This window comes from Lacerta agilis, chromosome 8, assembly GCF_009819535.1.
Source record: "Lacerta agilis isolate rLacAgi1 chromosome 8, rLacAgi1.pri, whole genome shotgun sequence".
NCBI classification, from domain to species: Eukaryota; Metazoa; Chordata; class Lepidosauria; order Squamata; family Lacertidae; genus Lacerta; species Lacerta agilis.
In genome coordinates, this window is record NC_046319.1 from 54795018 (window position 1) to 54818553 (window position 23536).

The 23536-nt window shown below is 46.4% G+C and overlaps 1 protein-coding gene across 2 annotated transcripts; it reads right to left on the minus strand.

Moving 5' to 3' along the window:
• Positions 1-202: 202 nt before the first annotated feature.
• Positions 203-14582, minus strand: NT5C1A (5'-nucleotidase, cytosolic IA). Of its 2 annotated transcripts, none has more exons than XM_033157609.1 (6): positions 14125-14582; positions 4781-4948; positions 3749-3878; positions 3123-3245; positions 2138-2322; positions 203-1038 (listed from the first exon to the last, which is right to left on the minus strand). In XM_033157609.1, the coding sequence occupies exons 1-6, from the start codon at positions 14278-14280 to the stop codon at positions 673-675; spliced, it is 1128 nt and encodes a 375-aa protein (XP_033013500.1). In that variant the 5' UTR covers positions 14281-14582; the 3' UTR covers positions 203-672. The 2 variants fall into 2 exon arrangements, with proteins under 2 accessions (XP_033013500.1, XP_033013501.1); XM_033157610.1 differs by lacking the exon at positions 14125-14582 and adding an exon at positions 7601-7660.
• Between the last annotated feature and the right edge of the window lie 8954 nt (positions 14583-23536).

Below are 23536 nucleotides of genomic sequence, written 5' to 3' on the forward strand. Positions count from 1 at the left end.
ATGGTTGGGGGTAGTCTCAGGAGGTCACCCCATGCCCAGCCTTCACAACCCAACAAATGCCTGCTCTCTGAGGCTTCTGATTCCAGATAAATTCCATCATGGAATTGCACACATGGTTTTGCACTCATCCTTGCAAACATAAGATCTAGAAATTGCTGCTTCTTCTTCTTCTTCTTCTTCTTCTTCTTCTTTCAAAACTAGTGTTGAAAGCTGGGAATTTCACAACGCTTAAATGGCACCATTAGCAAATTCTGCACAATGCAACCGTTGAAGCGTGTAATAAAACACAGCCCCCTTGCAGCAGCCCGCAAGGAAAAAACAGTACATATCATGAATATTCAAGAGCAAAAGGTGGCAATCAACCTTGAAGCGTTGTGAATGGATGGCAGGACAGAAGCAAAAGTCTACCAGCAGATACTGACAGCAATGGTATGACGGGCACGCAAGGTTATGGTGAGGCAAAGGGAAGAGCATTTCCGTAAAGTGCAATGTGTACAGGTGGGTGTAAGGAAGCCTTCTCCCAAACAACCTACCCCAAACAAGACACCTGCCATCCCAACCCTTTTGGTTCTAGTCCTCGTGGAAGGTGTTCTAAACTTTTCATCTCTCTATCATAGAGATGTTGCTCTCCGCGCATCAAAGGCTGGCCTAGCCCAGTCCCGCTCTTTTCTGCTACTTGCTATTCTCATTTTGTTTCCCCTGTGCCAAGCGCCTGGATTTCTGAGCCACCCCGTAAGGGACGTGGGCTGCGATGGTACCCATCTCCTTCGCCCCTTCCACATGGAACATTTGGTCATCAAAGAAGATGTGTGGGCGAATCTTCTCCAGCAAGGGTCCCTTGGGGGCGCCGGCTAGGAAGAGGGCTTCGTCCGTTTCCAGCCCCCAGCTCCGGAGAGTCTTTAGGGCACGGGCTCCAGAACTGGCCGCGCTGCGTGCCGTGACGAGGTACGTGCGGATGGGGCACTCCAGGCGCAGCCCCTTGGAGTAGAACTTCTTCTGGAGCTTCCCAAGAGCTTCCAAGAAACCTTTCAGCGGCCCCTGGAGAGGCGAACAGACAATGTCAACCAGAACTTCCTTCCCCACTCTCCATACAGTTGGAAAATAACCCTCTCTGGCTACCCACAAAGAGTCTGCAATTGTTGCAAGGGGCTGTTGCCATAATACTTATGTGAAAGAATAATGACAAGTCCCCATTTTGTATTTGTTCTTTTTTCATATGGAATGGCTGAACATGTCGTCCTCCAGATACTGTGGGGCTCCCAATCCCACAAGAAGCAGAGCCAATGGCCAGGGATGATGGGAGTCTGAGTACAGCTCCATCTGAAGGACCAGTGACTAATTTAAAGATTAGATACTGGGTTATTTGGAGGCTCTTCCTTGACAGGCAAAACTAAAGGACAAGCATGAGGAGGGTGGCAAAGAAATCCTAATGACTCTGGGAACCTGGAACTACTTAGTAAAACAACTCTCCTGCCCTTCTCATTGGCGAAGAGGTTGGGATGGGGAGCTGGAATGGTGTATGTAATAAGTAAAGCAAACAGAGGGAGAGTAGAGAGGTAGAAACCAGAAGAAGTCAGAATGAAGAGTGCTGCAGAGAGCCTGGGCTCCATGGAGAGAAGAAACAAGAAGATGCAGAGTCTGTGAAGAAGGATGAGCTGAAAGAAGCTGCTCTATGTCAGGAATGGGGAAACTTTGGCCCTCTGGATGGTGCTGAGCTACAACTCCCATCGGCAAGTGTAACCATTGGCCAAGGATGATGGGAGTTGTAGTTCAGCAACATCTGTAGGGCCAAAGGTTGCCCACACTGGCTCTATTGCTAAGTACTGGCTAAAGTAGGGAGACAGTCTAAGCAAGGTCTGAATGGATGCAGTTTCCCCCCATATTATTTTCATAGCCTAAATTCTCTTATGGTTGAAAGATTAAACTGTTTTAAAAACAGTAACAAATCAACTAAAAATAAATTTCAGAAATAAATTCCCCTCCTCTACCTCCTCATTGTGGTTTGCACAAAAAAAAAACACTGCCGAAGAAGCAAGCAAACAGGGAATCAAACAACCTTCCTGGCTGCTGAGCTCAACCAGCTTGTGGCCGTCCCAACATTTCCCGATAATGCATTTCTGGGTATTCTCAGTCATACCTGAGCCAGAGGCTTGTTCTCATGAGTCTTCTCATGCTCAAAGAACTTGTCAAGGCCATGAGCCTTCACAATCTGCTCAGACTCGTCTGAAAACAGCACTGCGTCTCCGTCGAAGGCTACACGCAGCTGGTTCTCTGAAACCTGCACGTCCCTGTTGGGGCTGAAGATGGTGGCTGCAGCAATTCCTTGGGGAAAGAAGAAGAAAAGAATCTAGCGGCACTTTCTAGAAGCTCAGCCTCCTGATGGCTCACACTTCAATTTCTGCTTTTAAAAAAATATGTAAAGGTCTGTAAAACCCAAAATGCTATATGAGTTATATTGGAGCATAACTAAACAATATCCTCAATGTGGTGTATATGTCAAAGTGTGTGATAGTTGTTAGGCGTGGGGACCTGCCAAACGGACTGTGGTCAGGCAGAGTTCTCTACAGTCTTATCTGAAGAGAATAGCTCAGTTGGTAATCTCAGGGTTGTGGGTTCGAGCCCCACTAGGGCAAAAGATTCCTGCATTGCAGGGGGTTGGATGAAATGACCCTCGTGGTCCCTTCCAACTCTACAATTCTATGATTCTATGATTCTGTCAAGGAAGCAAAGCAACCCAGCACCATCCTCAAAATGAAGTAGCCCTAACCTCAATCGTTTCTTCTAGGCAACTTGATTCTGCATGTAGTAAACAAGCTCTTGCTTCCCAGGCATCCATCCCACAAATTCATCTCATATGACAGGCGGTCACCCTATCTACTACTATCATAATGGGCAAGGCTCATAAACCTATTGTGAGCCCTTCCAGGATCATGGAGTCTGCTAGGGAAAACAGAGTTCAAAGAGCCTACAAGACTACATGTGCAAAACTAGAGTACTTGGGATTTCCAGGATTTGGGGGGGGGGAAGAGTCACAACAGAAAAATTAGTTTAGGTTTTCAGCCACACGTGCCAACAGACCACACACTTGCACACACGGGTGACTTCCTACTCCCTTCACTCACCCTCGTCTATGGCTTCACTCACTTTCTCACAGTCAGATGACAGGTACAGGTTGGTGTGGTAGGCCTTCAGGTAGCAAATGGGGCTGTTCCCACCTGTCATGCAAAACCTCTCGATGAACAGGTCTGGAAAAGAGAGCGAGAAGAAGAAAACATTGAGGGGAGGAAGAGAGAGGCCTTGGGAAGCGCAAAAGCGCAATCCACCAGCAGATGTAGCACCTGCAGGGACTCACACCTGCACTGGTTCCTCAGTTGCCTTTTGACGCCAAAGTTTCGTTCAGCTGTTTCTCAGGGAATCCAGGTGGCATCTTTCAAAGGCAGCACTCTGATGTACTTATTTACCTTATTTACTTCCCAAAGCTTACCCAGCTTTGGGAAGGCGGTGGGAGGGCTGTGAGGGTGCATCAAATGTTGCTGAGGGCCACCAAAAAAGGCCCAGTCCCTTGGGCTGTGAATTGGACCACCCCATTCTAACACCATCACTGAGATACATTTACCAGGGTTCTTTGTGGGATGGGGACTCAAGACAGTTAGAAGCAAGACAACTTGGTAGTTTGCAAATAGGTGACAAGTAACCCATCAATTGCTTGGGTGCTTCTGGTCAAGGGAGGCGGCTTCTGGTTACTCACTGTAATGGTTGATGCTGTTGATCAAGCGGACTCCCACCTGAGCGTGGTTGTTAGTCATGAGGACGATGTCGAAGAGCTCTTCACTCTCTGGGTAGAGCGCCCGCAGCTGCATGTTAACAGCTTCCAGTGCCTAGAAAGTCAAAGATGGCAGAGCAGTCTGGCCAAGAACACAACTGGACTTCCTTAAATAAAACAATAAACAGGTGGGGGAAGGAGGCCCCAAACAATCAGTACAGTACTTACTGTCAGGTGAACAGCTCATCTTTCAGATACTTTACATCCTTTTTAAATCAAAATCATGCAAAAGAAAAGCAGGGGAAGCCCTGATTGTGCACCTGAAGCTGCCTTATATGGGTTGGTCCCTCTATCTACCTGAATATTGATTCTGACCATAGCTGTCAACTTTTCCCTTTTCTTGTGAAGAATCCTATTCGGAATAAGGGAATTTCCCTTAAAAAAAGGGGAAAGTTGACAGTTATGATTCTGACTGGCAGTGGTTCTCCAGAGTCCAAGGCAGACATAAAGTCCCTTTTCCTGCTCACCTGCCACCTGATCCTTTCAGGTCAATGCTGAGAACTGACCCTGGGACTTTCTGTAATGCAAACCATGGGCTCTCCGACTGAGGTCCCTCCCTAAAGCACTGTTATGCAGATCCCATTTCTCAAAGCAACGAAACTTCTGTTTCAGGGGTTCCAGTGCTTGCTAGGTTTCAGTACTGTTTGGAATGGGGGGTTACAAGAAGGATATTGGTGTTTAGTAGTATTTGCACATAGATGGCAGTATGGCATTAAAAACCCCAACAGACTCTCCAGTGCCCAGAGTCTTACATTAGACCTTCAGGGAGACACCTAGCACAAGAATATTGTGGCACTGCGACAGACCACGACCCACGCTTCATTGGATCAATCATAAAACCTCCGCCTGGGCTAATTTACTGATAAGTGACAACCAGCACTTGCATCCCCTTATCTTGAACCCAGATTCTGATGTTTCCATCTGGAGGTGAACAAAATCATCAGAAAAGGGAAAGACCTTGACGAAGGGGAAGGCTGCTCCAGGCAGAAAGGGCTCGTTCTCGTGATCCAGCTGGAATTTCACGTAGGCCTCCACACCATGCTCATTGTAAATCTTCTGCTCCTCTTCCATACGGAAGAGGGCTCGCGATGACACAGCAATCGTGATGGCATTTTGCGGCTTTGGCTGCATGAGAGAAAGAGATGGTAGTGCCCCATGAAAGACAACAGGCCTATCCAGGGCCATATTGCCTATGGCACCCAAAGGGAGCTTCTAAACACCAGGTGCTCCTGTTGAGGACAAATATCAAGAGATGATGGCCATCAGCTTCATATTCAACTTGTCAACATCCCAGAGCATCTGACTGGCCACTGCTGGACGCAGAATGGACTTCAGTTAGATCCAGTAAGGCCATTCTGATGGAACTTGATGTCATAAAACTATACATACTTTATATTATTTTTATTCAGCTTTACCCAGCCTGGTAACCTCTAAATGTCTGGGACTATACTTCCCATGGTCCTACTGGTTGGGTCTGATGGGAGTTGCAGCCCTAAACATCTGGAGGGCACCAGGTAGGGGAAGGCTGATTTAATTCTATAATATAGCATATTGATTGTCAGAGAATCAGAGTTGGAAGGGACTATGAGGGTCATGTAGTCCAACCCCCTGCAATGCAGGAAACTTTTTGCCATGTAGAGGAAAGACACTGCCTGCATATTTTTCAGTAGCAATATAATCAAGAGCTTCAGGTCATACCCACACCTTCTACTTAAAGCTAGGACCCACTCAGCTACAACTTTCAGACATGACCTTGGCCAGTCACAGTCTCTCTGTCTAACCTACCTCACAGGGTTGTTGTAAGGGTCAAATGGGGAAGTGGAGAGCCATGTACACTACCTTGAGCACCTCAGAGGAAAGGTGAGATATAAATGTAATAATTGGTGATACCCCCACCACCCAACATCATAATTTCCCAGAGGCATCCACACATATAAATTAGCACATGCAATTTTTATGCAAATTTTGTGGTTGAAAGCCAACCACAAAAATGAGGGCAGCAGCCCTGGCATGGAGAAAAAATGTGGGGCTTGAAATATAATTTATTTCAGGCCAAACTAAAATCCTTCCTGGGGGCATTATACATATATGAATAACATAAAAAGTAATGGAATAGTGTTTACAAAATATAATAATGTATAACACTTTCTCATTATCTTGTGCTAAAGGAATAAAAACATATCAAGTTACTTCTGTAAAAACAATAGGAAAGATAACTTAAAATGCCTTAATAAAAATGTCTCAAAGAAAACCAAATGAAAAACAAGACTCCTGGGGGAAAGCTGCCAAAAAGCTCAATTAGCAAAATTCCAAGTGTAGCCTGAAAACCATTATTATTATTATTATTATTATTATTATTATTATTATTATTATTACAATTTATTACCCTCCCTTCACCCCCATGTCCCAGAATGGGTTACAACCATTAAAACACAACATTAATATTAAAACACAATGATACACAGTATTAAGAACAGTTTAAAACAACTTAAAATGTATACAGATATGTATAAATAACCAGCATACAAACAAGAAGAAAGCAAACTATATAACAAAGTACCTAACAATGGCCCTGCAGGCAGGAAATTTTCCCAGCCCCACCAACCCCATCTAACTCCCACTGACTGATAACTGGAGGAAGAGTCTGTACATCATACTTGAGATATGGCTTGTCTCCCATGGATGAGCAGAATTAACTCATCCCAGGAGTCACACTCTCTGTTCTTGGAAAGAGACCAAAGACAGTACAGGAAGTGGAAGTCGAGAGCTACAATCTTTTCCCCCCCTTGAGAGTAATTGGCACTTTGGGTCAAAAAGTTTGGACTGGACACTCCTGGGAGAGATAATATGTGCAACACTGCAAATTACTCAGCATTTTCTTTGGCAGGATCCTGCAATTTCATGAGGCCGGTCTCTGCCCTTTGAAATAGCCACATGATGGCTTTATTTATTCACCGAATCCCACTTCCTGTAAAACATCTCAAAGTGCTTTAATAATAAAAACATATATAAACAATGTCCTAGTTAAAACAGTTTTAAATGCAATTTAGATGCAGACCGGGGTAAAAAAAAATTCCACTGAAAAGACCAGCTGAAAAAGGAAATCCTTAACTAGGCAACAAAATGATGACAGCGGCTAATCCTGATTCATGTGTCTGGGTTGGGAGACGTTTCTGCTACTGAATGTCTGCTGACTGGACAGCTCTTGAAGGCAGACTGACAGAGCTCGGCCCTGAAGTTGGCAGTCCTGTTTGTTGGGAGATCCTGTCTGGTGTGCAAGTGCTAATGTGGACAGGCAAGAAGGACTTTTAAACCAGCCATGGATGGGGCACACAGTGCAACCCATTTCTTACCCCCACCTGCTCTTTTGCAAGCTTAATTCAGACCCAGCTCAGCACCTGAGGTGCAAGACCAATAGCTACAGAGGTCTTTGCAGGACCTTGGGAAATCTGTGTAAAAGTAGAAACACCTTCCTAAGAGTCAGACCACCTCTCCACATTTCAAAAAGGCAAAATATGAGGCATTATTGCGCCGTTAGTTGTTCAAGGCAGTCAGCTATTAACTAGTTATTAACATCCCTGCTAACAATAATTCTCAATAATGTGGGAGCCATGAGTTACTAATTAGCTAAAATATTATTTTAATAGCTCTTCGAGGGTTGCAGGGCGATTAAGTTTTACAACCCTCATATGAGGCCTCCATCTTCCTGCTCAGCTCCTGTTTGCACTGACTCAGCTTCTCCAGCACTGAACACCTCTCCGCCTGAAGCATGCTCACATTTTCTTGGATGCCAGGATTCAACATCCACCGGGTGGACTATGCTAACACCATTTCCCCCAGTCCACTTCTCTGTCCTCTTGGATGTGGCAGGCATTTTGTGTTATGCTGCAACCCCACGGCAGCCATTTTGTTACTGACACCCACAGCAGTTTCTCAAAATCCCAGATTTTGCCCCCACCCCAAAGTTGACAATTTGTACCTCAGAGTATTACCAGTGCCAGGAAATAGGTGTTTTTAGTTCTAATTGCTTTTTTTAATGTCTTAACTGTTTCAGAAATTTTTTTTGCTTTGTTTTCAAACTGTTATTGGCTTGCTGTCCCTGGCTCCTTGGAAAGGAAGGGTGGGATACAAATTCAAGGAGTAAAATTAAATAATAATAAATAATAATTGTTTCGTGCTGTAGTGCACTTTTCTGGAGTGCACTTTTCTGGAGTGCCTCACAGCCCTGCCCATCTGTCAAAATGACCTTGGGTGCTGGGACAGGTTAGGATCCAGCCTACCCACCAAATCCTGTTTCCTATCCCTGCATAACTCCCCTGACCTCTCCTTGCTACTACAGATGGTTTTTAGCCCTCTGGGTTATTTGATTTTCTTGTTTGTATCTGTTTTATTTTTGTTTTAGGCTGCCTTGAGAGCTCTTGTAGCCAAAAGGAGCAATTTCCCCCCCCCAAAAAAATAATAATTATAATTTGGTTTCGTTGTCTCTGGCTGACAAATGAGCCTGTTAGTTGGCAGAGCTGAAAAATAACTGATCCTGCTTTGTGTGTGTTGCTGGGATGACCCCACCCCAGTACACCAATTGCTTTTGAGGTCCTGTTTTTGAGCCTTGACCTTATAAAAGTGACACGACAGAAGAAGTTTATAAAATTTGAAATGGTATGGAAAAAGTGAATAGAAACACTAGTTCTCGTGGAAATTACAATCAATGTAATTTCTGGCTGTTTGTATAGGGGATGTCCTTCTCCATGCCAAAATGCAAACCCTTAAAAGAGATGTTTCTTCCTGATTCTGGGTCTCTCTTGCCTCCTTGCAAGGAGGGAAGGGAACTCTGTTGCAACAGAAAGATAAAGGTCTGCCTTGCTTTCACTGCATCCTGCCTCCATCCATTCATCTCTGACCGATCATGGAATTAGGGGACTCGGTCCCTTGGGGAGTTGGGCAGCAAAAGCCAACCACCCCTATTTTTCTATATCAACAGCAATGCTCTCCATCCACATACCCATTTTGCCTTTTGTAAGAACAGGCATTTCACTAGTTAAGAAAACCATGCAAGTCTTATTCCTGCATTAATCTCTCTTTGTCAGACTCCCCCTTATTAAGGCAGACAAACCTTCTCAGGACCTGTGACCCAGACAGTGCACGTGTGACCTTCAGCAACCTTCAGCTCTTGCAAGGATGCAGGAGATGGCAATACTTCCGAGCAAGCCCCATTTATCCTCCTAGCAACAGCCAAGGTTGCACAAGGTCAGGGAAACGCCAATGAGATGTCTGGATCTAGAAAGCAGCCCCTGGCTGGCAGGGAGGAGAGGGAAGGGGCTGGTTGCATAAATGCAAACAGAACCTGGCAGATTGAAATTGGGGTGGAGAGAAAAACGAGGTCAGCTCCCTTCCAGACCATCCTCTTCCTCACTCTCTTGACTGGGGTGGAGGATTAAGTTTAGCAGAAAGATTAATGGAACAGAGAAGGGAGCGATTTGGTTGCATTTGCTGGGTTTCTGATGAGAGCCTGGCATCCCAAAACAGATCAGAACACCATTGCATTGTACTAGGAGACAAGGAGGCAGAGTTACCATCAAGGAATGCAAGCTATTTCACAGCTGAAACCTGCCAGGCAGCCAGAATGGAAGTGCTAGATCAGAGAAATGGTGCTCTATTGATCCTATTAACTCCAGGAGCCTCCAGTAATATGGAGTGCAGAGATAGTCAAGTGAGAAATTTGCCCCTGGGAGTAAAAAAACAAAGGTATGGAAGTGGGGGTGGAAAGGCCCCCAGCCAGAAAACCTTGTGTCAGGTGCATAGGGATTATGTGGAGGTCACATCCAGACTGTATTTTGCAGGAGGGATGCAAGTACATACCAGAAATGTTTGGATAGGTGAAGTGCTCCATTGCCCTAGTGCAAGTGTGGGCAACCTTTGGCCCTCCAGATGTTACTGAACTACAACTCCCATCACCCCTAGCCACTGGCCATGCTTGCTGGGGCTGATGGGAATTGTAGTTGAGCAACAACTGGAGGGTCAGAGGTTGCCCACAGCTGCCCTAGGACAACAAAGGATTTTTTCCATAAAAAGAAATGAAGAGAAGACCTCATATTTTTCGGCTGCTCCAGGTGGAATTTACGAGAGGATGTGATTTCAAGTTGTAAGAATTTTTTTAAAGAACGTTTAAAAAGAAAGTGATTTTTTTGCAATTGGGAAAGGGACTGGGGAAATGCACTGGAAAGTGTGAGGTGAAGCAATGGTATAAATCAGGGGTCAGCAACCTTTTTCAGCTGTGGGCCGGTCCACAGTCCCTCAGACCATGTGGTGGGCTAGACTATATTTTGACAAAAAAAAATAATAATGAACGAATTCGTAAGCCCCACAAATAACCCAGAGATGCATTTTAAATAAAAGCACACATTCTGCTCATGTAAAAACACCAGGCAGGCCCCAAAAATAACCCAGAGATACATTTTAAATAAAAGGACACATTCTACTCATGCTGATTCCCGGACCAGCCACAGCCCGGATTGAGAAGGTGATTGAGCCGCATCCGGCCCACGGGCCTTAGGTTGCCTACCCCTGGTATAAATGGTATAAACAGGAAGGCATATAAATGCCCTGCAAGCAACTCAATAAAGACTGGATAATAGTCTGACCTCCATGTAAGCTTACGGCTCATTTACACTTACCTTTTGAACCACAGGTCCATGCTTTCCCACTTTGTGTCCAAGCACTTTGTTTTGTTTGTTTTGTTGCTTTCCTCAGGAAAACCCACATTTTAACACTGAAATGGAACAAACAGCAATCCAGGTTTTCTGCAGATTGCCTTTTGTTCCAAGAGCAGGTTTTTATGGGGAAAGTGCTGGGTGCAGGGAGAGGGGAGTATACCCTCCAACATTTCTCCAGTGAAAATAGGGACATCTTATTCCATAATAATAATAATTTTATTATTTAGCCCCCACCCATCTAACAGGGCTGCCCCAGCCACTCTGGGTGGCTTCCAACATATAAAAATAATAATTAAACTTTTTTTTAAACTTCCCTATACAGGGCTGCCTTCAGATGTCTTCTAAAGGTTGTACAGCTACCACTTATCTCCTTGGCTCAGGGTCGCATAACTCCATACCCTCCAACATTTTTCCGATGAAAATAGGGACTTCCTAAGGAAAGCAGGACATTCTGGGATCAAATCAGAAATTGTGACGGCTTCTGTAAATCCTGGACTGTCCCTGGAAAATAGAGACACTTGGCGAGTCTGGGGGAGTCCTCAGACTCAGACCTGGAAAGCCCAGGCCTGTGCCTAGAAATGCAAAGCAAAGGTAAGAGTGAATGAGACCTTAGTATGGAGGGAATAATTTGCCAGATGACCACAAACCCAGCCTGGCTGCTCTTGTGACTTTTAACAGCAGCTTGATCTGCAGAAATCAACAGGGGAAGCTTTTTAATACTGTATAGGGTTGCCATATTTCAAAAAGTGAAAATCCAGACACAAAAGTTGTTGAGCTCTTGGGGGGGGGGGCACTTCCATACGCCCGGGTTTTCCTGGACATTTTTGCCGCTTTTCATAAATTCAGCCCAGGATACTATTTTCGACGGACAAATCTTGGATATGTCCGGAAATTCCGGATGTATGGCAGCCCTATTTAATATTATCACCCACTAATTAGTGTCACAAGTGATCCTGGGAGGGCAATGAATTTGGGGCACATTGAACTGGGGGTGATCAGGGTAAATGGGTAGGATATTAATTTGGGGACCAAATTGAGTAAAGATGACTTCATCTCGAAATGATTTGGCAGCAGTGAATGGGTGTGTGTGTGTGACTGAATTGCTTCTGAATAGGATCTACGGGGAAATTAATGGGGGATAAATTAATTGAAGAGGAACTGACCTGGGGTGAGTTGGCCTGTGAAAATTAATTTAAGAATTTATCTGGGGTGAGCTGGATGGGAAATTAGCTGCCTGGCCTTCTATGGCATTTAAATTTGCATCAGTTAGATAAAGGCATCAGTTTGCATGAATTAGCATAAGAACATTTTATGCACATTTTTTCCAATGGCCCAATATTCTGTATATTTTAGCTATTGAGAAAGGCCCACACTTTGGACCTGAGCTGGATGGTGCTGGGACTTCCTTCCTCCCTGTGGCCAGCTTTCAGGCTACCCTTGGGCTTGGGTGGGGGGCTGTTTTTCAGCAGTCCAATCTCAGCATTGCTGAAGTGGAGCCAGTCCTCGAGCCACAAGGGCCAGCCAGCTGGCAAAGGCCAGCAGCATTTGGGCCGGGAACCGAGAGGAGGAAGGGAAGGAACCTGCCTCACTAGAAGCTTAAAAATCTGCAGAATAAATGTGGAATAAAAAAACTGCAAGGGAGTGCCCCAAACAAGCAGCAGGTACAGGGCAAAACTAGATGTGAAAAACCCACAAACAGCTTTCTGTTTGAAAGACCGCCATAAAAGGTTGTGGAGATGCAAATCTGGTCAGAGGGGTGCAGGAGGGGATGCATTTCTCTTGCAGGTGGGAGTTGACTGGAGCAGTGCCCCACCTAATTTTGATCAGAAATTAAGGCCCTACCCATTCACTGTTCTGGAAAGTAAAAGCTGTCATGGTTTTCATTTGGCCATACGTTCAGAAAAAAGAAGAAGAATGTATTTCTGCCAACAGTTGTTAGCACTGGGCCTTTCAAGCTTGATTCAAAAGGAAACTGTCTTTCCTAGCCTGGCGTCCTCCAGATATTTTGAACTACAGCTCCCATCAAACCCAGTCTGTACAGCCTTATGGTGCTGGGACTCATGAACAGCGACTGCCCTCCCATGTGGAAAGATGAGGCAGTCGCCTCAGGAGGCAGAACAGCAAAACGGCCTGGCCCAACCCTGCTCAGGGGAGTTGTAGTCCAAAGCAGGTCCTCGCCCAGGTTAGTCTGTCAGGTGATGCCAGTTGGACTGGCTGTCTCCAGCAGTCATGTTAGAAATAAATGCTGATACTCGGGCTACCCTGAGACATTTGGCACTCTCCTGCAGTAAACAGAAGGACCAGCCTCAGATGGTGATGATCCACCACATCATCCAGAAATAATACTTGGGAGTAGCAGTTTTTAAGCCTGCTGTTAGAAAAAGTAGATGTGGTACCATGACACATGGTGTGTGTGTGTGTGTGTGTGTGTGTGTGTACACACACAGACACATCCACCTGCTGGGCATATGAACTGGCAAAGGGGTCTTAACAGATGGAATGTGTGTCTCAGCCCGCAAGGTTTTGACCTTGGTCCCCAGAAGAAGAAGGCATACTCTGTTTTCATGGCTACATCTACTCCTTCACAGTACTCCCTTCTCCTGCTTTATCTCTGTAGCTGTTGTGGGCCTCTTCCACGCAAACGAGAACAGCATCTTCCAGGAAAAATAACATTCTTTGCTGACTGCCTGTTATCTCGATGATGCTGTACAACATGTGCCTTTGATCCATATAAAGGTGCCTTATACTCAGTCAGATCACCAGTCCATTCCAGTTGGTGTTGCATTGTGTTTAATTGTATTTATATGTTTTCTTCGTATTGTGAACTTGCTTTGAGGTGTTTCATAGGAACCAATTCAAAACTGAAATGAATAACCATCATAGACCATCATAAACCTGTCTGCTCTGTCTAAGAGGAGACCCCCTCAGGTCTAAGGCACCCTTCCCCAACCTGGTCCCCTCAGATGCTTCCAATTACAACTCCCAGCTGCTGATCCAGGCTGGTGGGAGTTGAGCAAGGGCAACTTTCCCAGGCCTCTGCAATCCTTTAACTGGACATGCTTCAGGCTGGGCCTGCAAAATCTGTGCTCCACCTTTGAGCTGAGGGCTCTCCCTTCCTTGTGGCAACAGCAGGTGGGCCTCCCTCCACCATACATCACCTATTTTTATTTTATTTATTACATTTATTTATTACCGGTGCATCCCACCTCTTTCTCCAAGAAACTCAAGGTGGCATACAAGGTTTCCCCTTCTCCATTTTTATTCTTACAACAACCCTGTGAGGTCGGTTAGGCAGAGAAACAGTGACTGGCCAAAAAGGTCACCCAGTGAGCTTCATGACTGTGTGGGATTTGAACCCTGGTCTCCCAGCCCTCCAACACTCTACAGTTGGAGGTAGCCAAGCAGGAAGATTCAACAGGTTCCTTAAGCTGACATTTCCTATTCCCGAGGATGGGTTTTCTTTCTTTCTCCTTGCATCCAGCCAGAGTGTCATATTCTTTACATTACAAACATGCAAGTAAACAAGCCACCCTGCCAGGCAGGCCACCTGCTGACCCTTCCTCCCGCCCCAGGAAAGAAGAAATCTCTTACTGATTTGGGTTTCTTTTTGGGGGAAAGGTTTTCATAAAACGCCCGGGCATCTTCCCATCCCTCCTGCTTCGGCTGCCCTCCGCCGTTGGCTGCTTTGCTGCCGGAGTCACGGGGGTCTCCTCTGCTCTCTGGGTGCCCAGCTTTTGCCGGGTCCATCTTCCTTCCTCTCTGCCCTTCCAGGGGAGCAGGGTGGCAATGGCAACGAGCAGCTTGTTTTCCTCTTGTCACAGGACTGCCTGCCCGCGATCAAGAGCCGGTAGCCCTTTGGATGCAGCTCAGCAAACGAGGGTGAATCAGACAGCAGCGAAGTCGCTGTCTGTGTGTGTGCGGCGGCGGCGGTGCAGGCACGTGTGCACAGATTGCTGTGTGTGTCCGTCCCTCAGAGAAAGCTCTTTATAAGGGATCCCATGAACCTCCTGGGCGTCCCTCGCTGCCAGATCAAGTGGCCGAGTTACTTAACCTCCTCAGGGCAGGAACTGCTGCAGCTACTAGCAAGCTGTTCCTGGTCCTGTTGCAGGGAAGTGTGTCCCCCCCCCCCCGGGCAATCTGGAGTGTATCACTGCAAATCAACATGCAATCGCCGTTAAAAGGAGCTGGGCACTGCTAATAGTATATATTCCGAATCCTTAGAGAAAGAGAGAGGCTTCTCTAAAAGGGAGAGGCTGCACCCACACCTGCTTGGAAAGTGTGCTGTCTCTGAACCGGAAGCTCCGTTCATGTTTTAAGCATGAGAGCAGGTGAATAAAAACTAGTTAGCCTATATAGAACTAGGCTGGAGAAAGAGGGTTTCCTCCCTTTTATAATGCTAGAAAGCAACAGGATGATCCAGTGAAGGTTGGGGGAGTCAAGGCTGACCAGAAGAAGCTTTTCTTCACACATCAGCACACAGCTTGCACTGTGGAACTCCCTGCCACAAGGTGCAGTGATTGCCACCAACTCGAATGGCTTTGAAAAGGGGATTACGCAGCTGCATGGCTATTGGTGCCTCCCACTACCAATGGGAATGTGTGAGCTGGAAGGCAAGTAAAATGAGAAGGGACTCTGAGGTATGGCTGTGACTTGGATCCTTCTGCACAGCCTTCTGTCTAGGATTGACAGGATTCTCTCCCCCCACCCCCCACCCCCACTGTCAGATCTTCTTTCGGTGTCCGAGCGCTACGTGTGCCAGTGTCTCTGTGTGTACTGAAGGGTATGTGTGTGTGTAAATGTCAGAAGCCACTTACTGACACAGGTCACCAGGAGCAATGCTGTGAGCCTCAGCCCCCAAAAGGTTCCTCCTCCTCCTTTGTGCTTCCTCTACACCTGTGGGAAATATTAGTTGGGGAGGGGGGGTTGCCTGTGAGCTTCACTTCGGGGCATCTGGTGGGCAACTGTAGAAGCAGACATTTCAGGCCAGATGAGCCTTTGATCTGATCCAGCCGGACTCTGGCTGTGGGGGATAACCCATGGTTAATACAAATTACTCTGCACATGCTCAGGCACAACATAATAAGAGTCCTGCTGGAGGAGACCAAATGTTCAACCAGTCCAGCAATCTGTTTCCTGTCAGTAGGCAGGCAGATGCTCCCAGACAGCTCACAAGTGGGGCATGAAAGAAAGTGTCCTACACTCTACAGTATCTGGTAGACTGCCTCTGAATCAGGAGGCTCCACTTTTCCTGGCCAGCTGCTGCTGATTAGACATCTTCTCTGTGAATTCACTTTTCCTCCATCTTCTTTTCAATCTAGCCGGGAATAAGCTCTCAGCACTAAAGCAAGGGTCTAACTTCTTTGCCAAAGATGGGACTTTCTGCCACCTGGATGCTTTGTGCAAATGAAAATGTTCAAGATGCTGAATTTTGCATTATATACCAGACGCAGCCTTTGCAAGGATACGCCTGGGAGACACACCACAGTTTATTGATACAAAATTGTACACTATTTAATATACAGGCAATTGAGCTGGTTCTAGCTACCTCGCTTTGCCCCAGGAGCTTTTCTGCCTCGCATGGTGCCTTGGCAGGCAGCTCAATGGACTTTGTAGCTCACACCATTCCCTTACTGCCACCTGCCATCCACCTGGAGACCAGCACAGCCAGAGGCGCCCACAGGTGTGCACTGCACAGATGCGAAATGAAGCAGACACCGTGCAGCTGGTGCAGCTGATGAGGACTGAGCCCTGCTGCATCTTTAAGAGGTGCTGCCCAGAAGAAGATGCCAAGGATGGCTATGTTTGCCAAGATCCTTCCCTCTACTGCATAACAATCCAACCCAGCCTGGCTGGCTGTTTGGCTGTTCACCAGAGAGGCACCCCAGCAGGATTCCTTCACCCACAAAGTGCTGTCAGGCTGGCCCTGGGGACCCCTCAGCCCTTTCCTCTGCTGCATCCAATTTCAACAACCGGACACCATCTGGGCGAGTCCCCTGAGAGCCTGTCCCATAACCTCTAGAATAGTTTTCACACTCCACAAAAAGACTGTGCAACATATATATCTTCTACTGGAGGAGTCTATTCAGAACCTGGCATAGCATCATTTGGCAGGTTTTTTTTGGGGGGGGGGTACAGTCCCCCTCCTCCCCTCAGAAATCCCTGCTTTCTCTTTTTCTCTCTCTCTCCCTTTGCACAAGGTTGGTGTCTGCTCTACCCGGGAGAATGACTAGCAGATGCTTCGATGCAAGTGCCCAATGATAATCCCTGCAGGGTATGTGGTTATGTAATGCAGTTCAGTTTATGATGTAAAAAGGAGCTTAATTTTCCGCGGCTAAAACATTCTCGTTAGGATAAAACCACAGTAAAGTAGTTTTTTCACCACAGTCGCTCTCTCTTTGTCCCATCCACACACACAGACCCAGAGTGAACAGCCACCCAGGGGAATATATTTTTTCACCGACACAAGCTCTGGGCATTGAACACCTGGTTGGCAGGAGGAGTGGGAAGGGGGTGGCATCACGTTTAGTGGTGCAGTAATTGCCAGGGAGGGGTAAGGAAAGAGAGAGAGAGAGAGAGAGAGAGAGAAAGAAAGAAAGAAAGAGACAACACCTCTTGCATTTCTGCCTGGCCATGCCACTGTTGAAAGCATGGCGCCTCTACCAAGAAGCAAAGGGGGCAAGGAATGAAAGCAGGGGTGCCCAAACCTTTTCCGGCCTTAAACTCATCTCCAACAACCCCTACGCTACCCTATAAAAAGCACTATTCAGAACAGAGGTTTGCCCAACTCCCTGAGGAAGGCAATACTGTAACATAATAAATTTCAAAACAGGAACAATTCATTGCACATTTATTCAAAATCCAATTAAAACAGTTTAGTTTTTAATTAATTAATTAAACAAAACTGATGAACTTGATTAAGTGATACCAGTTTTTCAAGGTCTGACCATTATTTACACCTCCAGCACTCCCTGCCGCCCCCTTTGTGTTCATTCTGAGGCAAACTGCCCCCTTTGGGAACCACTGAATTAAAGGATTGGGATGGAAGCACTTGGCAGGACCCTGGACCAAGAAGTAGTTTTGGCCCCCAACCAAACTCAGATGATAGTAAGAGGGGCCCCTCACGAATCAAGTTGGTGGCACACACACCCACACACCATCAAAGGGTGCCTGCATTTATGGCTATCCAGAGAAGTGAACATAATAGGGGTGTGTGGGTGGGTGTTTAATGAATCCTATCTTGAAGCAAGATAGGGGGAGATGGATTTCCACTAGTGGACAAGAACTTAAATGGGACCAGCAGCCCTTGTGGGGCACGTCCCTGCCTCCCACCCTTAAGCAGACACCAGAGTGACTGAGACCATCAGTGGCAGCAAGCTGTATTTACTATAGGCTCATCCATTGTCGTTCAGTTGTGTCCGACTCTTCGTGACCCCATGGACCAGGGCACGCCAGGCACCCCTATCCTCCACTGCCTCCCACAATTTGGCCAAACTCATGCCAGTCGCTTTGAGAACACTGTCTAACCATCTCATCCTCTGTCGTCCCCTTCTCCTTGTGCCCTCCATCTTTCCCAACATCAGGGTCTTTTCCAGGGAGTCTTCTCTTCTCATGAGGTGGCCAAAGTATTGGAGCCTCAACTTCATCCATAGTGCTGTTTAATGTGTATAAGTCAGAGCTTCCTGTTCCTCCATTAATTCTCTATTGTCCATATTATGTTCTCCTCCAAAGTGCTGCCTTCCCACACATTCCACTCCTTCAGACCGGATTTTCTCATATCATGGATACTCCAAAAAGGAAAGAGCATGAGACAATCTGGATTGAGGAAGGGGGAAGTGTGGGAAGGCCATGATTTGGAGGAGAACATAATATGGATAGCGGAGAATAAATAGAGGGATAAGAAGTGTCGGACATCGTCATGAAGCAACCGTAGGAATGGGTTATCTGATATGTTTGTATACACATATATAAACGCACACACATATCTTTTCTCCTTCTGTAAATCTGACAGAGTCTCAGGCCATGCTGGCTGGGGCTGATGGGAGCTGTAGTCCAAAATATAAGGAGGGCACCAGGTTGGGGAAGGCTGTACAGTTAGCGCACCTTGACCAGAATGACAAGGGGACACAGAAGGGAATGTTGCCGCTCCACTCTGACCCCTGCGTTCAAGCCCCCAAACCATCCTTTTCTTCAAAGAGCCAGCTCCCACTCTTGATGAGCTGTTCATCCTTTCTTCCATGACCCAGCCTTGGGGCAATTCCAGACTGCCACTCTTTTAGGGTGGGATTCAGTCACACACTGGCAAATTCAGGCACTCTTGTGCAACAGACATGGCTGGCCCACCCATGAGGTTACCAGGTAAGGTGACTGCCTCAGGCAGCAGGATCCACAGGGGCAGCAGATTCCAATATAAAGCATTACTCCCCCCACCACCACCTTTGTTTCTGATGTAGATTTCCACTCAACCTTTCTTTTCTGGAAGTGAGGGGTGTGTGTGTGCCATTTTGTGGTTCACCTCAGGTGCTAAAATATATTGGGCCATCCACAGTAGCTAGTATGATGTAATGGTTAGAGCACTGGACTAGGACCTGGGATATCAGGGTTCAAATCCCCACTAGGTGACCTTGGGCCAGTCACTGTCTCTTAGCCTAACTTACATCACAGGGTTGTTGTGAGGATAAAACCAGGAGGGAAAGAACTGTGTGCACCACCTTGCGCTCTCTGGAGTAAAGGTGGGATATAAATGTAATAAATAAAATCAAATAAACATATCCTCCCTGCCCCCAAGTTGGAATTTCTGGACTTACTTGGTCAATTTCTGTTTGAGCTGTGCCAAGGTGTGGGTCCAAGTAACTGAATATTTATCTGTACAACAACTACATAAATCACACACAAATAGAAATTGAGCATGCCAAGGAGAAAGCTACCCTCAACCTTTGTCCTTGACATGCTTGCTTTCTCTTTGCAGGGATTTACTTAATTTCTTAGTGGAGGAGCTTTAATTAATGTGTTGTAAAGCGACCTTCCCAACCCCTGCAGTCTGCTGTGGGCCATTTTGGAAGTGGGCCAGTTTACCACTTTGGTGAGAAGGATGGGCCTAGAATTTGCTAGGGAGAGGAAGGAACTCAGTGCTAGCTCCCGATGCCTCTCCCTCTTGCAGATCCAGCTGTCTGAGCCCACTGATTCAATTTCACTCCCTTTAAAGGTGATCTGCTTCCAGCTGTGGCTTGCTTCTCAAAAGACGTGACAAGGCTTCAAGCTTGCTGACCCCCACCCACGGCACCTTTTTCTCAGAAGCAAAGGGCTCAGTAGTCCCGTCCCCCCCCCCCAAGTGATGCTGCAAATGTATTCTGCACTTTTTCTGTTTGCTGTTCCTTTGCACGTTGGGAACACAGAAAACTGCCTTATGTGTGGAGAACTGAATCTGGGATTGGAAAACTGAAAGAGCCAAAATGGGTGGTTCCTTCCATCCCTACCTGGGACCTTTTGCATGAAAACCAGATACTCTATCACAAGCCACAAACTACGACCCTTTTCCACAGTCCAGATCAAATCATCTCCTGCTGACCAGATCATATGATCGAGAGCTCTACCAGAAGGACTGGACCATTTTGATGCAAACCTTCCCCTGTTCTCTGCCCCCCAAAGCATGGGGAATAGAGGGGAAGCGGATGGGAGAAGGGCAGAGATGTTTAACAAGGTGTGTCAAATAATTTGTAGTGTATTCAGAGCTATAAACAAACTGTTTTGTCAGCACCAGCTCACTGTCAAATAGGGAAACAGTTAGACATGTGTTGCTCTGTGCTAGACCCAAAGCTGTGACCAGGGGCTTCCCTGAAACCCTAATGGAGACACAAAAGCTGTTGGTGTGTTAATACTGAAAGCCCACCCATCTTATTCTCAGGTTGTACATATGTGTCAATAAAACCAGACAACCTAAGGACACCACAGTCTCCACTGAGCTCCTTTCCAAGGAAATAGAAAATCCCAGGTAAGTGCAGGCGTCCCTGTAGTCTCTTGCCACTTGGAGATTGGGGTATCCGCAAGCATGATGCATAGAGCGCATATACACAGACATCTTTGCTGGCAGGGATGTTGGCTGAACGAAAGAACAATTGACACAGCTGTCTGGAGGGTTTGTTGTTCAAATCCAGATTCCACGGTGGGGTGTGTGTGTGTGTGTGTGTGTGTGGGTGGGTGGGTGGGTGGGTGTGCAGGGTGGGAGAGAGTCCTGGGAATCCTTCAACATTGCCACAAATGTTCTCGCAGGAGGGGGAAGCAGAACGTGGGATGGAAAGTGTGATTTGTGCTTCTGGTGAGTCACCCTGAGCAGGTAGGCAGGCAGGCAGGCACGACGAAAAACGTTGATTCTCAAGGCTGGCTCATCCCTGCGCTAAATGATGACACGCAGCAGCACAGACATGGTTGCAAAGCAGACAGCTCTTTGAGTTCCAGCCACCCAAACGTACATTGGAAATTCAGTTCTGCCTCTGGGCCAGAAAAGGATCCCACGTGGGACAGCATCAGATCTGAAGAGCTCTACCAAAAGACCCATCTTGTCTAGCATTCTGTGCTCACAGTGGCCAACCAGATGTCTCTCTGTACAAAGCCTGCAAGCAGGACCTGAGTGTAACAGCCCTCTCCCTGCTTGCAATTCCTTGGCCCCCTGCCCTCAGGTCGGGAGTTGGCCTTTTCCGTGGTTTCCAGTGCCCTCTAGTGGCTATTAAAAGCCATGCCCACAGGATATTGCGGCTTTATTACAGTTGTGTTTTAGGGTGGAGGCCAGCAGAAGTGACAGTGGAGCCTGCATGCCAGGGGAGGAGGATGGTGTCTTGAGGGCGAGTGGGGCACTGCCCCACCTATCTAAGCTTGCCCTCAGCCAGCCCCCCACCTGCTTGCCTTCTTACTGACATCCAATCCAGGTGAGTGGCCCCGGCTGTCAGCTCCCCCTGCCTTTACCGCTGCCTTTGTGGAACCTAGTGGAGAGGAAGATGGGGACCAAGCCAGAATGATTTGGCTCTGCCTGTCATTGGCTCTGGCGCCACCTACTGTTGGGCCTCCTTGCCTTCCTCCCTACCAACCCTAATGAGCAGCTGTATCACTTTTCATACTGCAAATGTTCTGGGGTTGTTGTTGTTTTTTGTTTTTGTTTTTTTTGCTTTGTATTTTTCTCCTGCTTTTGTTGTGCTACAGCTCCTCAGACAGCAATAATGCAGTATCAATGTTTAAACCATAACCATAACCTGGGTCCAAAGTAAGGTTTGCAAATTTCCCCTTCATTTTCCCAGTCATGCAAGAGAAGCTCTGAGTGCCACACAATGTTTGTTCCATACTTATAAGAAATCACTCTTTTAATGTGGCAACACCTATTTTCTGGGAATTCCTGCCTGTTCAGATTAGGCAGGTGCCTTTGTTGTACTGTGTTCAACGCCTCCTAAAACCCATTTTTAAGGCGATGTAATTTTACCATGTACATTTGTTTTTAAAATATGCTGATTTTATCTATATTTTGATAATTTTGTTATGTTTACGGCTTTAAAAGTCTAATATGTTAATGAAAATGTTAACAAATATTTAATACCATTTTATATAAGTTGTGAGAATTATTAAATTATCATATATAAAACTTGTTAAATAAATAAAACAAATAAATATTGCTTTTTTTTAAGAAAAAGAGGCCAAGTTCTAAACTTCCACTATGTTGGACACATTTTATTTCCCCCAATTATTTTTTTTAAAAAAGACTATGTATGTATATATTTATAAACAACATCACAGTTTCTAAACAATTATTACAATATTCAAAAACCACAACAAGCAGACAGGACAAGATCTCTAAGAATAATCTTCAGTTCAGGATGGGGACAATGAAGGGTGGAGGTAGCAGACCTGGGGATTGGCTGTGGGTCCATATTGTGGCTGCATTCAGATGTAATGCTAAGCTAAACCACAGCTTGGTGTTACAAGAATGAGCCTAGGTGAGCCTCAAGCCCAAGGACTCTCCACTCTGGTGCAGCTGCAAAGAGGTGAGTCAAACCTTCTGCTTCTGTTTTAGATTTTGATTAACCACAGTTCAGCGTGCCATCCAAACCTTATGGTGCAGTTAATCTTACTGTGGTTTGAATTAAAAGAGGACAGATTCCTAAATTATGGTTTGAAATTGGCTTGTTTCTGCTAACTATCGTTAAGAGTTAATTTAGGCAAGTTCAGATGACACAGGAATCTGCAGTTAATCAGAAGAGGAAGTTTCTGAACTCCCCCATGCAAATTGCTAGAGGAGGTGAAGGAAGGGGGGGAGAAGAGAGGAGTGTGTAAGGAGACTTGCTGTGGCTCATCCTCCTAAGGCTAAACTATTGCTTAGCACTAGGTCTGAACCTTGGTCTCAGGGCTCATCTCTATGCAGTTTCACTGCTTTGGAACTGAGTCTTTTGGAGAGCTCAGCGTAGCCAGCCTGCTCCCACTTCCCGGGTCTCCTCCTGCACCAGGTGCCCTGCCAAGAGCACCCCAAAAATAATAACAATAGTAATATTTTTTTCCACTTGATTCCTCTAGTTGGCATTACAGAGGATCCCCATATTAATTTTTACCCTTCATGTCTTGCCTTCTTCAATGCCAGTTCTTATAATCACTTTGCTCAAATTGGGGCATTTTTCTTTGCATTTTGCCCGCATTTCATGCCTGGAAAAACGGGCTAACGCGGCTTCTGTCACAGTGCAAGTTTGCAAAATTGTAAACTTTCAAGGAGTGAACAAGAGGGCACACAGCCCGCCCACTCACTCCGGGCCGAGAGCTTCACACAACCACATTGCCACAGGCCAAATGCAATCTGGAAGAGGGGTGGGAGAAGAGGGGGTGGGTAGGGGGGAGAAGAGAGGGCTGTCTGGGAAGCGCAGCACTGTCCCAACAAAAAGCAGAGACCCCGCCCACCAGGTCCCTCCACCCCAGCAATTCTGACATAGGATTGTTTGGCTCCAAATCAAATCTGTTTTCGCTCAACCTGGGGGCA